This window comes from Bathycoccus prasinos (genome assembly GCF_002220235.1).
Source record: "Bathycoccus prasinos genomic : Chromosome_7".
Classification (NCBI taxonomy): domain Eukaryota; kingdom Viridiplantae; phylum Chlorophyta; class Mamiellophyceae; order Mamiellales; family Bathycoccaceae; genus Bathycoccus; species Bathycoccus prasinos.
The window spans coordinates 525,167-540,311 of NC_024002.1; the positions used below are offsets into that span (position 1 = coordinate 525,167).

Sequence of the window (15,145 nt, forward strand, 5' to 3'; positions counted from 1 at the left end):
GTATATACAACGAAAAGCGAGAACTGTGCTACTGTATGCTTCTCTCTAAATGTATCTCTCTTTTCGTCCTATACTCTTTCTAGACTTCCTACCTCGTGCCAAATTAATAATAGCCCCTCGCGTTTGCCGCCGTCTTGTATTGGATGCATTTGGTGCTCAAAGATTGAACTCTCTCCCAAATTTTCTCCTTGTCTGCCTCGGCTACTTTGTCGCCAAACATTTGCCTAAACTTATCTGGGTGCCAAAACTTCAGCGCCACGTTCACTTTCATTTTCCTCTCGTTCGCGTCGTCCATGACGTTGAAGAGAAAAATGTTCGATTCCGGCGGCCACGGTATCGAACCGTACCTCATGGAGTTTTCGTTCGCGTCCTTCATGGATTCCAACGCTTTTCTGTGCTCCTCGTACTCCCACCTCTTCGCCGTCGCTTTGGTGTACATTATCGATTTTTGCTTCGATTCTGCGGCTAATTGTTGTCGTCTTCTCTGGTGCTCTTTATCTTGCAACTTTTCATCTTGGATTTCCTCCTTGGACTTTTTCAAAAAATGTCGCTCGGCGTCGCCTTTCGGCGCTCGCGCTCGAACTCTTTTCGCCTTGGCGGCTTCCTCGCGTTCTTTCTCCATTCGTTGACGCTCGAGTTCCGCTTCTCGCATTTTTTTCACTCTCGCTTCATTTTCTGCGACGACTCGCGCGGCTTCTCGGTCTTCCTCGGTTTCTACGTTTTCGTTTTTACTTTCAAACTTCTCCGGCGTGGCATCCTCGGAAGAAGAGTCGTCGTCCTCGAGGACAACTTTCCTTTGCGAGGATTTCTTCTCGGGCGAAGGTTTCTTGTTTGGCGTCGCCGCCGATGCCGGCGCTTTCCTCTTGAACGTTTTTTCGTTGTTTTCGTCGTTGTTGTTGCCGCTGTAAAAAGAATCCGTCGAAGTTCGTTCCGGTTTCGGAAACTTCTTGTTTTCTTCAAAATCTGCGACAGGCGGCGTTTCTTCCTCGTCGCCGGCTACTCTGCTTTTGTGTTTCTTCTTCGCGCTTCCACCACCAGAACCACCCGGCGTCGAGCGCGAAACATCTTTCCTCGATTGTTTCAACTCTTCCACTTCTCTTTCCAAGTTCCCAATTAACTCCTCTTTCTCCGCTCGTAACTTTTCCACCTCTCTTTGCTTCTCCTCCACCACCTCTCTCTCCCTCTCCACTCTCATCTTCAACTCCTTATTCTCCTCAATCTTCGCGTTCAACCGAGACCGTTCCACGTTCATCGCCATCCTCTCCGTCTCCATCGCCTCTTTTTCCGTCGCTAGATCTTTCTTCTCTTTCGCGTACATTCTTCTTTCATCTTCGATTTGCTCCTGCAACGCCTTCACCGCCTTCTTGCTCGCTTTCATCTGTTCTCTCTCCTCCGCGTACTTTTCCGTCTTCATCCGAATCTCCTCCCGATACGACTCCAAAGTTTCCAGCTTTTGTACCAACTCTGTCTTCTTCTCTTGTACCTTCTCCTCTTTCTTCTCCTCCTGTTTCATCATCTTTTGTTTCTTCTCTTCCTCCTTGGCGCGTTCGCGTTCTTTCGCTTTCACCTCGCGCTCCTCCTCCTTCTTCTCCTTCAAAGCGCGCTTACTCTGACAGCACGAACACTTCCCTATGGAGGATAAAAATGTCGCTTTTTCGGCCGCTGGCGCTGATTTCATCGTCGTGATGAGTTTCAACAATCGGGTGCACTCTCTAGTGTCTCCTTTGCACAACAACAGTTCTCCCGCGCTCGTCGTCTTTCCTCCTCCTCCTTGGCCTCCTCCAAGCTGCAAAGTCAGTTTCCCTTCTCGGATCATTTTCCCGAAGACTTTCTTGATGTCCGCGAACGAAACGTCTCGGTAGTGCTTGTGTTTCTCGTTTTCGCTTCCAAATCGTAAGATGAATTCAGAGCTGGAGGTGATTGCGCACGCCTCGGCTTTTTGCATCCGCTCCAGTGCCTCTTCATCACCAGCGCGCTGCTCGGGAAAGATGATTGCATTTTTCAAAAGCAATCGGACGTGTTTAAACGCGTTCGAGGACGTCGTTCCCGTGAGTTGATCTTGTTTTCTCGCGTCCACGTTGAAACACCACAAAGCGGCGCCTTCAGCTGTTGATGCGTTTGCCATTCTTTCTTCTTCTTAAATAACGCGCGCGTCAAAAGAACCGCCGGTAAGCGAGTGGTGGGTCGTGGTGTGATGTGTCGCTTTGAATGTTGTGTTGTTGTGACGAGGGAGAAGAAAATTTTGAATTTTTGAATCATCTTTCTAGTATATTTGTCTCTCTATCTCGTACCAAAATAGTATCGATCTATTTCTACCTAGCATCTCAAAGTGTATTATTAGGAATGAACGGTGTTGTTACTATTAATATCAGCGTGAGGCGCAGCAGCACCACCGGGTCCAGGGTTTTTCTTTGGTTTCTCCGCGGTGAGACCGACTTGGTGCAAAAAGCCGCACTTATCTCCCCAGGAACATCCCGTCGCGGAGTTGAAAAAGGCGCACACGCCGCGAGGGTGACTCTTGGCCGCCGAGGTGACGACGCCGGCTCTCGCGTGCGATACAGCCGGCGCTCTCGTTGTCATCGTCGGAGGTGGTGGAGCAGCACCACCAGGTGGAGGCATGTTGAATCCTCCCGCGCTTGGTGGAGGACCGCCAGCTGGTCTGTTGAATTGGTTCAACAGCGCTTGGATGGCGGCTTGATTGAGCTGCGGCGCGGCGGATTGTTGTTGTTGAGGAGGAGGAGGAGGGGGTGGGAATTGCATGCCAGCTTGTGGAGGTTGGGTGTATATTGGCGGTCCTTGCTGCTGGTGCACTGGAGGCGGTGGTGGATGTTGGTACTGCATTTGTTGCGGTTGCGGCGGCGGCGGCGCCGGTTGGTGTTGCGGTTGCTGTTGCGCCGGCTCAACCGCAAGTTGAATCGGAATTTCGAGCATCTCGTCTTCGTTCGCCTTTTCTTTTGGCGCCTCGGCGGGCGAATCCGGAACTTCTTTTCTGTCTTTATACACCGCCGCCTTCTTTCTCGCAACGATTCCTGCGATTCTGTGCAACTCTCGCGAATCCTCGCCGCAAGCGATGTTGAGTTCGGGATCGCGCGGTATATCTTTCGGTATCTTCCAAGATGTCGTCGCTCGCATCTGCTCCATCTTCCGTTTTCTCGCTTTCGCCGCGGCGTTCCGTTCAGACTCTTCTTCTCGAGCTTTGCGTTTCAACGCAGCTTCGACGGATGCGTCAGAATCGTCATCCACGTCCATGCCGGCGCTCTTATCGTCGTACTTGATGAGCCAATCATTCGGATCGGGAACGTAAATCTTTCTCTGTTCGAGTTCGTCGCTGCTCGCCCACGTCAACGATTTCTTCTTCTTCGGTTTCGCTTTTCCATCCTCTGCGTCGCGTTCGCTCTTGTGCTTAAACTTGACTTCGTTTGGATCGTCGGAATACGGCAAGTGTGTCTCGAAATATGCCTTCTTCACTTTCTTTTCCTTTTTGGTTTGTAAGGCGAGGAGCGCAGAGGGTACGCCAATCTTCTTACTCGATTCTTTCGAAGCGGAGTTGTACAGCATGCTAGCGCTAACGCTACCAATCTTCGTCTGCTTTGGTTTCGTCGCATCAGTAGCGGCAGAGGCCACGGGTTCGCGAGCTTTTCTTTTCTTCAAAGTTTCCGTTGTCGTCGGCGTCGTAGTTCCCGCGGGCGCTATGATCGCCGGTCTCGAAACGACCGTTCGCGTTACTGTCGTAGTCGTGGTCTTGGTTTCTTTCTGCGTCACGTCTTTCTTCTGCTTCTTGATAACATCATCGATATCGTCCGCTTCCTTTAATTGCACTTTCGCTTTTTTCTTTTCCTTTTTTGTCGCCTTTTCAGCCTCTTTCTTCTCGCGTTCTAATTTTCGTTTCTTGTTCGCCGCCTCGGTTCGTTTTTCATTCTCCGAGCGCTCCAACTCTTCTAACGCTTTTTGCTTCCATCGTTCGAAGAGCTGGTCGGATAGTTTGGGTACTTTCTCTGCCGCTTCTTTCGATTCCGCCGCATTTTCGTCGTCGGCTTGAGGGACAAAGACGTATTTCTTTAATTTTTTCACACTTTTGCCCAAGCCGGTGCGCTCTAACGCCGCGGTGGTGACAGGAAGCATCTTCATGCATCGTAAAATTGATACTAGAACGTCTGAGGAATGTCTAGTCGCCGAATCGTTCAGCCACGCGGCTAATATATCCAACACTTCGCCATCAGTCTTTCCACCTACTACCGCGTTGAGGATATTTTTCTCCTTGGCGCCGACATCGGTGCGGAGGAGAGGCGATAACAAAACGACTCTTTTCTTGTCCGCATTCTTCACCACGCGAGCGTCTGAACACGATTTCATGAGTTCTGTGTATTGTAGTAGCGCGTCGATGGATTTAATGCCACCTTTCGAGTTTAATGTGCTCGCGAGAGACTCCGAAAAAAGGTCTCCAGTTTCTTCTCTTTTCACCGCCGACGCGGCAGGTTTGAAATCTTCATCATCTATTGAGCCGTTATTAGAAGCAGCTTCAGCACCCGATTTTTTACGTTCGTTGTCGCTATTGTCGTCGTCGTCGTCGTCGTCACCATCATCATCGTCTTTCTCTCCGTTTACGTTATTTTGAATGAACGCCGAAGCTTCGATGGCCGATTGACGCTTGCCTCTTTTCGGCGCCGCCTTCTCTTCCGCCTCTACCGCGGGAGCGGCAGAGGCGGAGATGCGCGGCGTAGAAGCGAAAATCTCCCGCACAACATTAACGCTAACGTTATGTTCGCTCGCGACGGCTTGGCAGTCCTCGTCCGAGGGCGGTGACAAAGAGTCATCTCTCTGTTGCGCCAACTTGACGAGTTTCTGTCGCACCATCAAAGGAACGTCGTTATCGTCGTCGTCGTCGTCGTCCGAGATGTCCTTTGGATTGGACATCGTTCGCGATTCGTCGCTTCTGAACATCGAAAAGAGCAACTACTGTGTCTCGTTTTGTTGAAGTCGCAAAGGTTTTTACGAGGAAGAAGAAGAAGAGGAAGACTTATTGCGCTGCTTCGAAACAACACCTCTCTCCTCTCGCGCAAACTCTTCTTCCTTCTCTCAACAACAAGGACACAACAAGGACAACAACTTTTGTTCTTAAATCTATTATTTTTACGTAGACAACTCCCCCAACAACACAACGAACGTTTATTATACGTATATATGCAACAACCGATGAATAGGTGGGTGTTTTTAATGCGTTAATATGATGATGAAGGTAAGACAAATATATCAAGAGATAATAGCTAAAAACAACAACAAACACAATTTTTTGGCAGAACTGCTTTTTTCTCGAAGCTTCCAAGACAAAATAATTCTCTCGATCTCGAGTAATTCTTCTTCTCTCTCTTATACTCTCTCTCTTAATCTCTTCTAACAAAAACCACGTTACGAACTGTATCTATTTCAGACGCGCAAAGGCGCGATTCGTATCGATTGATGCGCTAAAGCGACTTTAAATCGTCGCGTGGACACGAAAAAGAACAAAAGACTTTTGCGCGCGATTCCCGCGAATTTTTTCTTCTTCCTAGGGATCGATCTCCTTCTCTCTTAAGTGTATAAAATTCTCTCTTCTTTGACGACGCGCGACGCAGCACCCGTTCGACGAAAAGAACGAGGCGAAGAGAGGGAGAAAAGAGAGCGCGAAATTCTAAAGAGTCCAACGCGTTCGTGTGGTGGGCGTGGAAAACTTCGCAGTCTGAGTGGGTGGTGGTTGGAAGAATACGTGGGAATTTATAGCGTGATGTGACGATTTGTGACGATTTCTCTCTGAACGAAGAAAAGCCAAAAAGGACTGCTCGTGCCTAAAATATTTCTGCACTAAAAACGAGAGATTCACGGCGGTAAACGCGCGTGAGAAGACAAAGAATACGCCCCCGAAACTCGAAATGAGTAGTCCATTTCGTCGAGCTTTGTTTGCGAGACCTTCCTTTTCGACCTCCTCCTCTTCCTCCTCTGAAAACTATCAAAAAGCGATCCTCGAATTCGAGCGAATCGCCTCCGAAAGTTCAACTCCGTTGGGAAAAGCGGTAAAAGCGCGCGCGAATTTACTCGACGCCGTCACGAAACACAAACAAAACTTATTCGACTACGGACACACGAAGAAAGAAAAAATGAAAATGGAACCCATGGAAGGATTGCTCTCGCCACAGGCTTTGAAAGAAGGCGAGGAGATGACTGAAAAGGCATCGTCATCATCAAAGTGATTTGATGTGAATTTCCATCACAAAAAGGAGAAAGATGACGACTTTGAAGAAAAAGTCAACGCCAACGTACGCGGTGGAGAAACACGACAGGAACGAGAAAATCACTCTGCCTCCTCCTCCTCTGCCTCCTCCTGTTCATACTTCTTCCTCCTCTGTCGCGAAGAAGACGAAGAAGAAGACCTGTGACTCTTCTGCCAAAGAAGAAGAAGAAGAAGAGGAGAAAGAGAGACTCGCGGAAGAAGGTCTCCCCGCCGAAGCCGCCGGCGAGGAGTTAGATTTGAAGGCGAAGAACGAGGATGAGACGGTGGCAAAGTGCGAAGCGAAAGAGGACGACGAGAGAGAACGCGTGGAGGAGATGGGAGAAGATGCCGTGGGAAAGGCGCTGGAAAGTATATCGCGAGAGTTTTGCGAGAAGAAGGTTTCGGAGGCGGTTGATTATGATTTGGTCAACGCGAAAATTGAGATTATGATTTCTCAAACTCTGGAAATTTTAAACGAAGGGAAACGAGCTAAAGCCTCGCCGCTAACGGTGTCGATATTCGGTGATTTGGATGAGAACAGGTTTGGGTGCGAGAATTCGAGATGGCCTAGATTTGAAGAGACCGAGAGTGAAGCTAAATTTCAAGAGTTGGTGAGAGAACGAATAGACGCTTTCGTCGAGCGGTGCCAAGTGGACATCGAAAAAGAGAACCAAAAACGAGGAGGAAGCGGAACAAAGAAAACGATGAAAAAGATGAACAAGAACGAGCATCATCATCATCATCAACATCAATCGCGCGCGTTGAAACCTTGGTTAGGCGCTTGATTGAATTTGTATATTTGTATATTAGTATTCGTACACTATTCTTTATTTTTATGACTACGACGTTTGCGCTCTCAAAGCTCTCAGTTTCTCCGCTTTCCCTTCCTCTCGATACTTTGATTTCTTCCTTTCCTTCTCCAAAACCGACCTCCACTCGTTATCTTTCGCGTCTTTCTTCGCTTTGACCGCGCGGCGAACGTCTTGTTGCGCCTTTCTCTTCGCCATCTTTTCGTTGCGTATCGTGTTGAGCTGCTGCACCATCGTCGTCATCTTCTTCTCCTCCTTGTCTTGAACGACGGCGCGCTTTTGCTCGAGCGTCTTTCTCTTTCTCGAAGGTTCGAGTTTTGGTTTCGATTTAAACGGTAACGCTTGTTGCAATGCTTTGGGAATTTGCAACTTGTTGAATACGCGTTTCTTTCTCTCGATTGGTTTATATATCGAATCCGGATTGACTGGTATGGTCATTTGATTATCGTACCGGATTTGTCCAACCGTTCGCATACCGATCCAGTCGTCGTCCGATTTCACGAGCGCGTTCATGACTGGGTTGTAAAATCTTGGCACCTCTACGCGGACCCAGGAACGCAAAAAGACGATATCGGACATCAACAGCTTATCTTCAAACGTACAACGACACGCCCCGTCGCCTAGGCCACCGTCTTTGGAACCGTGCTCGCCTTGCCCGGGTTTCACTGCCTTTTTCACCGTACCTCGAATGCCGGATACAGTTCGCAACATGGCACCTTCAAACTTAGCAACCTCTAAGGACGAGTTGAACATTCCAGTAATGAAGGCGGTATTCTTGTATATCTTGTGTGGCGTGCCCACGAGTTTGAGCTTTTTCATAATCTTCATCGAGTGATCGACCTCTATGACGACCGCTGTTGCCGCGACGCGGAAACTCGATTGATTCGAATTGATTTTCTGAAAACAGATTGCCGCTGTATTGGGAGGTACGATTGGCCCGTGAATGGTCGCATTGCAATGCATATGCTCTGGCGTGTACTTAATCATTCGATGCCGAGAGTTCGCGTCGACGACCGAATACACCGGAATCGTTTGAAAGCGTCTCCATCCAATCGAAAAAATGAGTGGATCTTTGTTCTTCAAAGTCTTCCGGTGCCATCGGTGTCGCTTCAATCGTAATTGTTGCATCCCGACGACATTTTCACCGGCGAGCAAACCACCAACGAGAATTGGTCGCTTCGGATCGAAGTTTTTCACCCATTCGCATGGTGCACTTTCGAGAACGACGCGAAGGTAGGCTCCCGGTCGGAAACCTTCCATCGCTTCTCGCGTGGAAGCGGGAAGCGCGTCGAGCGCCGCACGCGTCCGAGCCGTTTGCTCCGCAAACTGATCCTTCACGAGATCAAAATACGTCGTCGGTTCGTCCTCTGCGTATGTGTCGTGATTGGGCCCCTTGAGACCTTTCTGTTTACGACGTGCGCCGCGACCTTGCGCGGACGGGTGCTGAAACTCTTCGTGCTTTTCAATCTTTGCTAATCGACGTTTTTCTTTCGCTTCTTCATCTTCATCGGAGTCGGAGGAACCGCTACTATCGTCGTCGCTGTCGTCTCCTTCGCTATCGCTGTCACTCCCGTCTTCATCCGATGAACCATCGCTGCCTTCGTCGTCGTAACCCGCCTTTTTACTATCTTTACCGGCGAATTTCTCCCCAGTTTCTAAATCTTCGAAATCACCGTACACTTCGTCATCGTCCATGGCCGATTCATCCAACGGTTGCGCCTCGGCGCGAGCTCCGGCAGCGTCCCAGTCACCAGTGACGAATCGATTGCGAAGTGCAGGATCCGAAACATCTAATTTGCCTCTCATTTGGTGAATAAATTTTGTCTGATCGAAAGCGTCGATTATTCTCGACGCCTGGTTATCGTCCGTCTTTTTGAACAGATCGTCGCTATCGGAATCCTCGTTGTCGTCGTCTCGGTTTTTCTTGTTTTTATTCTTCTTCGAATTGTTTGGATTTTCATTCTCGACGTCGTCGTAGACAAGTTCCATGAGAGATTTCGAACGTTTCCCCGCTTTGGCGAGCATCGCCTTCCATTTGTTCGCGCCCGCGCCGAGACCTTCGTTCTCGTCGTCGTCTTGGTCGTCTCCCATGCCCAAATCGTCGTCGGAGTCCGCATCCGAGAACTCTTTCTCGTTCTCGTCGTCGTCGTCTTCATCGTCCTCCTCATTTTCTGTTAACCCGTCGTTAAACACTGCTCTTCTTCGAACGCGACCACCTTTTTGTTCGTTTTCTTCTGCATCATCTTCATCGTTATCGTTATCGTTATCGTCGTCGTCGTCGTCGTCGTCGTCGTCTATTTTTCTATCGAAAATGTCCTCCTCGCCGGTGGTTTTCGCTCCACCTCCGAACAAGGAAATTTCCGAGTTTTTCAATTTTTCGTCAAAGCCGCTTTGCGTTGATTGTAATCCTTTCACCATCTTTACGCCGCTCATTTTTCCTTTACCGATGTCGTTGTTGTCTTCATCGTCCGACCTGTCGTCGCCTAAATAGCCAATCGTGTTCCCTTTCGCGTCACCAAAGTGCTCGCTTTTGTTCGTATAATTCACTTTCCTGTCGTCCAAGGAAACGTACACGGCGTCTTTATCGTAAAGGAGTCCGCCGACGTCGCTCATTGGCGCGTAAATCAACTTCGACCGATCGTCTAAACGTCTCGCTCGTTTATCTTGGCTCGGCAACGGACACGGATCAGGCAACTGCGTGATTTCTTTCACCTTCATGTCCCCTACCCCGGCGACGTGTACTAACTGATCCGCCTTCATGTTACACCCGTGCAACCACCCAAACACCGCCACCTCTCTGTCGATGTGTTCATTCTCGTGCACCATCTCCGGCCTGGTCAAATCTTCGAACCTGTCTCCAATCACGTATGGATGTTGCGACCTAAACATCAACGGTCTCGGTTTTGCCACCGAAATAAACCTCGCTAAATTCACGACGTCCCTTTGATTATACCTCCCGTGCGTCATCCCGCTGATGTAAAACAACTTCGCCCCGTCGTAAATCTCCGTCCAAAACCTTTGCTTCAACACTTTCTTCGTCTTCTTCAACTTCTTCGGTTCCTTGAAGTGATCCAAATGCGTCAACACCCCCATAACTTTCGGAAACCCGTGCACTTGCAACACGTTCAAAAACTCAAACGTTTCCATCTCGAACCCGTACGACCCGTCGACGCATAATAAAACCAAATCCGCCAACTTCGCCGCGTCGATTAAATCGCACAAACTCTGCCCAACCTCGATAATCTGCACCCTCCTCTTCTTCCCAACCGTCAATGTAATCGGTCCTTTAATCTCGTTCACCGTTTGCTTCGTATAGTGCCGAATCAAACTCCTCACCAACGTCGTCTTCCCTACCGACGGCGGTCCTTGCACCACAACCACGAACGGCGGCGGCTCCTCGGACGTCGTCCGATCGTGCACGGGAACGTGCAGCTTCTTCTCCAGCTTCTCCGCCGCCACGCGCCTGCCTTTCTGCGCTTTTTTCGACGACGAGAATATAAACGCTTTCGCGTTTTGGCCTTTTTCTTTCTCACGCATCACGCCGCCACTTTTCTTTTTACTCTTCGCATCTTTCTTCTTCTTCGCTTTCGCCCCGGAGCGCGGGGCTTTGTGTGACGTCGTCGTCCCAACCGCGGCGTCTTCCATAGTATACTCGTTGCTACTCTCTTCTGGTAGTCGTCGTACTCTTCTTCTTTTCCTTCGTCTTCTTCTTCTCACGTTAATAATAATAATAATAATAATACATTTGTTTATAATAGTTTGTGACTACGAGTGTGCATTTGTGTGAAGACGTGCAAAAAGCGACAGAGCAGAAATTTTCTCTTTTTCGCGAGTCGTCCAAAAAAAAGGCGAAAAAAAAGAGCACTTTTTTGCCTTCTGAAAAACAAAAAAGCAACGGACAAACGAGAGAAGAGAGGGATTTGGTTTATTTTTTAATCAAAAGCACGTGAAAAGCGGTTTAGAATTGTTTTGTTTTTTGTCTGACGCATAAAAACACACACGCAACATATTTATTTATTACTCAACAAAATGGTTTTTTCTGTCAACCACGCGACGATGACGACGAACACCGCGGCGAAGAACACTTCGAATAATAGTGGTCGCGGGAAGGCGAACAACAGAATGAGGAGAATTCAGTCCTCGCGCGAGGCGACGACGTCGTCTTCTTTCCCATCTTCTTCTTTCATTCATTCGAGAGGAAGACGAAGAATGGTGTCGTCATCATTCATTCCTCGAGGCGCCGCAACGATGAGGATTGGAGAAGGAAGCGAAAGAGAAAAGAGCAAAAGAAGAAGAGGGATGGATGTTGCCGCGACGGCGACGAGTAACGAGACAAACGCGAGTAGTAATAATAATAACGGTGGATACGCCTGGCGTGGGGACCCGATCCCGACGAAATCTTTACCTCTTTTACCGAACGGGAAAGTCGATTACTCCTCCATCGACAAATCGCCGATATCGAAAGTTTTAACGTCCACCATACGGAAACTTCTCGTCCAAGAGGTTGGCAAAGATACCGACCCGAGAGACCACGCGAATTTTGAAGCGTTGATGACGTCGGTGAGAGAAGTGAACGATATGAAAGGGACCGCGAAAGACGTGCAAACGAGAGCGAAGAGGGTGTTTAAAGGGATATTGCCGGCGTTGTACATCGGGTGGATTCCGCCGCTGTGGAAGAAGTTTGTCGATCCAAACGCGCCGAAATGGGTGACGGGGTTTAGTTTCCATTTAGTTTTTATCGTTTTGTTCCCGTGGTTAATGGGGCCGATGGAAGGGGCGGAACACGAGGACGTAAAAGTTCCGGAGAAGTTGAGGAAGACGTTTCCGTTTTTACCGGAAGTGGTGAGCGTGCCGCAAGCGATCAAGGCGGAACGGTGTCGATTTTTGGAAACGAGTTCGTGCGCGTCTGTGTGCGTGAATTCGTGTAAAGTTCCCAGTCAAGAGTGGTTGAGAGAAGACTTTGGGATGAATTTACACATTCAACCGAATTACGACGATTTCTCGTGCGTGTGGAGCTTCAACAAAGCGCCGCCGCCGTTGGAGGAGGACGCGGCGATTTTAGTGCCGTGCTTTTCCAATTGCAACAGCGAGTTCAAAGGCGAAAAGGACGCGTTGAAACAAGTCATGCGGATGAAACGAGGCGTCGGCGTGACTGAAGATGGCGAAAAGGATAAGTACACCGGAGAAACGTTAGAGTCCATCGCGAGAAGAGCGTCGGAACAGGCCATCGCGGAAGCGAACGAATCGTTCGCCGACGGGACCGCTTTCTCCCAAGATACGTTTAAAGAAAGAGTGGTAAAAGTGCAAGAAGGTGGTAAATGCTGGAGCGTGGATGCGGAAAGAGCGAATTTGCGTTAAGATTTGATAAATAGCTATTGCCCGCTATAATACTACTAATACTAATAATTGTATGAATATCTCTCTCTCAGTCTCTCTGAACTTTTACATTCCTCAAATATACCTAGTATTATTGATCTGTGTTTATTCGACAGATGCTCGTAAGCTACGTCAGCTCATCCTCTGACTTCGTTCGATGAATATTCAACACTCGTGTAGTTACGACCAAGAGAAAGTGAACTAAAAAAGGGGGGGAAAATATCTCCCTCTTGGCATGGGAAAAAAGATTAGTCACGTCTGCATTACTTTCGCGCGTATAATACATACACATTTGATATCACGCATCGTTTCAGTCGTTTCAGTCGTTTCAGATCTCATCACAAAGAGAGAGAGAGAGAGAGAGAGAAGAGCATACGAAAGAATGAGTTTACCGTACGTGGGAGGATTAGCAGCGCTCGGGGCAGCCGCAGCAGCCTCTTCGCAAGGATTGGTTCCAACACGCATGCCTTCGATATCGGACATCCCGACGGATTGGACCGCGGTGATTGACGCTTTCGCGAAAGCGAGAGACGTTTTACCGGCGACGTTGACAGGCGTACTCGGCGGCGCGGGCGTGAAGGAAATCTCTGACACGAACACGACGACCACCACAAACACCGTGACGTTTGAAGGCGGAGGAGGAGGCAAAAACGGATTTTCGGCGACGAGCGCGTTGCAAGTGGCGGCGTTACTCTCCGGCGCGGCGACCGGGGCGATCGTCGCGTATTACGGCACGGATAAGTCCTTGGATAAAGCGAAAGAATTCGCGATTGCGTTTAAGAAGAAGGCGCACTTGTTTGATTTGTGGTTGAAAGAGGTCGTCGTCGACGCGGCGTGGCCGAGTTTGGTCGAGGCGTTTACATTTTTGAAGACGGAAACCGGCAAAGTGTTCGTGTACGTGAAAACATTCACCACGAAGACGTTTACGATGACAAACATGGGCGAGTTGAAGCGAATCGTTTCCGCGGACAAGATTTACAAGGCGAAAGATTCCGTCGTGGTGATGATTACGCCGACGTTGATTGTCGTAAAAAATGTCGCCATGAACGGCGTGGAGAGAGCGACGTTGTTCAGCAAAGCGAGTTACATGAAAGCAATGGCGTTCGCGGATACTTTGGTAAACAAAATGAACAAAAAGTACGAGGAGCAACAAGAGAAGAAAAAGAAAAAGACGAATAAACAACAGCCCCCGCCGCCGCCAAAGACGAAAGCGACGGCGCCGTCGTCCCCGTAGTCCAAAAAATGGCCGACGGCGGATTGAGAAGACGAAAGAAAAAAAACGCTGCTTTTGAACCGTGCGCACATGCACACACACACACGCACATGAATTGAGCGTTTTCGTTTTCCTTGTTATATTATAATACCCCATATACTATCAGTAAACATTCATTTAGTAGTATATAATTCTCGCGCATGTTTTTGCCCTTTTGTGTCCATTGGGGAAAATTCAAAATTCGTCTTCAGAATAAAAGAGAGAGAGACTCTTGCTTGCCACCGCGACGACGCGAAAAGACGATGCACCATCATCAGCATCAGCATCAGCACGGTAATTATAATAATAATAATCACGCCGCGGCAAACAACTCATACTCTTCCTGGCAATCCTCGTACTCTTTAAACGCGTTACCTTTATCCCCGACGGTACGAGCAAAACTTCAATTTTGCGGGTTTAACGCCGTCCAAGATGTCCTCAGACACCACTCGTTACCGGTACAACTGGTAAAATCCGTGCCGTCTTTAACGCTGGATGAAGCGCAGGACGTGCTGAAAGCGTGCAGATGTGGACTTGATGGGTTCGCCTTGCGTGGGGCAAAATCAGCCTCGGAACTGTTGAAGAAAGAACAAGAGCGAATACCACTGATGACGTTTTGCGCTCAAGTGGACGGGATTTTAGGCGGGGGCGTACAAACAGGAGAGATAACGGAGTTTTGTGGCGCCCCTGGAGTAGGGAAGACACAAATCGGGATGCAGTTGGCGGTGTCGGTGCAACTGCCGAAAGAATTTTTCTGCGGGAACGAAGGCGAGTGCGTCTACGTGGATACCGAGGGGAGTTTTACGTGCGACCGGTGCGAGGATATGGCGATTGGCGCGAGGAGGAAATTGGAAGAAAGAGTGCAAGAAATGCGATGTTCGGAGGAGGAGAGGAGAGAGTACGAGGAGTGTTTAGAGAGCAATATGTTTTCTGTGGATTCGATTTTAAAGAGGATACACGTGTTCAGGTGTCACGAGGTGACGGAGTTGTTGGCGTGTTTGGATCACATGCCGGAGTTTGTCAAGGAGCATCCAAAGGTGAAACTCGTGGTCGTGGATTCGATTGCGTTTCATTTTCGACAAGATTTCGACGACATGGCGTTGAGAGCGTCGATTTTAGCGAAAACGACGAACAATTTGATGAGTTTAGCGAAGAAACACGAATTAGCCGTGGTGACTATAAATCAAGCGACGACGAAACCAGGGGGCAGGTTGGCGCCGGCGTTAGGGGAGTCATACGCGCACGCGGCGACGACGAGAGTCGCGTTATCATGGGGCGAGGAAGGAACTAGGATTGCATACGTGGCGAAGAGCCCGAGGTTGGCGAATAGGAAAGCGATGTATACGATTACCAGAGATGGCGTGAGAGATGTGGTACACGCTGCGAGCAAGCGGAAAAAATTCACCTAAAGCCGCCGCGCCGAATGAAACGACGCATCGAATCCAATGTGGACTATATACTATC

General features: G+C 49.0%; 7 protein-coding genes across 7 annotated transcripts; 4 read left to right on the plus strand and 3 right to left on the minus strand.

Moving 5' to 3' along the window:
• Window positions 1–103: 103 nt before the first annotated feature.
• Window positions 104–2,125, minus strand: Bathy07g02670 (predicted protein; the record flags this gene model as incomplete). Its single annotated transcript, XM_007511956.1, has 1 exon — window positions 104–2,125. One exon carries the CDS (start codon window positions 2,123–2,125, stop codon window positions 104–106), a length of 2,022 nt encoding a protein of 673 aa, XP_007512018.1.
• A 212-nt stretch (window positions 2,126–2,337) lies between these two features.
• Window positions 2,338–4,914, minus strand: Bathy07g02680 (predicted protein; the record flags this gene model as incomplete). Its single annotated transcript, XM_007512231.1, has 1 exon — window positions 2,338–4,914. One exon carries the CDS (start codon window positions 4,912–4,914, stop codon window positions 2,338–2,340), a length of 2,577 nt encoding a protein of 858 aa, XP_007512293.1.
• Window positions 4,915–6,258: 1,344 nt separating this feature from the next.
• On the plus strand, window positions 6,259–7,029 carry Bathy07g02690 (unknown protein; the record flags this gene model as incomplete). Its single annotated transcript, XM_007511999.1, has 1 exon — window positions 6,259–7,029. One exon carries the CDS (start codon window positions 6,259–6,261, stop codon window positions 7,027–7,029), a length of 771 nt encoding a protein of 256 aa, XP_007512061.1.
• A 54-nt stretch (window positions 7,030–7,083) lies between these two features.
• Bathy07g02700 (predicted protein) lies at window positions 7,084–10,590 on the minus strand (the record flags this gene model as incomplete). Its single annotated transcript, XM_007512036.1, has 1 exon — window positions 7,084–10,590. One exon carries the CDS (start codon window positions 10,588–10,590, stop codon window positions 7,084–7,086), a length of 3,507 nt encoding a protein of 1,168 aa, XP_007512098.1.
• Window positions 10,591–11,082: 492 nt separating this feature from the next.
• On the plus strand, window positions 11,083–12,411 carry Bathy07g02710 (predicted protein; the record flags this gene model as incomplete). Its single annotated transcript, XM_007511801.1, has 1 exon — window positions 11,083–12,411. One exon carries the CDS (start codon window positions 11,083–11,085, stop codon window positions 12,409–12,411), a length of 1,329 nt encoding a protein of 442 aa, XP_007511863.1.
• Window positions 12,412–12,811: 400 nt separating this feature from the next.
• On the plus strand, window positions 12,812–13,663 carry Bathy07g02720 (unknown protein; the record flags this gene model as incomplete). Its single annotated transcript, XM_007511971.1, has 1 exon — window positions 12,812–13,663. One exon carries the CDS (start codon window positions 12,812–12,814, stop codon window positions 13,661–13,663), a length of 852 nt encoding a protein of 283 aa, XP_007512033.1.
• Window positions 13,664–13,944: 281 nt separating this feature from the next.
• Window positions 13,945–15,090, plus strand: Bathy07g02730 (RAD51C protein; the record flags this gene model as incomplete). The annotated part of the gene is made up of 1 exon (XM_007512133.1): window positions 13,945–15,090. The coding sequence occupies one exon, from the start codon at window positions 13,945–13,947 to the stop codon at window positions 15,088–15,090; it is 1,146 nt and encodes a 381-aa protein (XP_007512195.1).
• Between the last annotated feature and the right edge of the window lie 55 nt (window positions 15,091–15,145).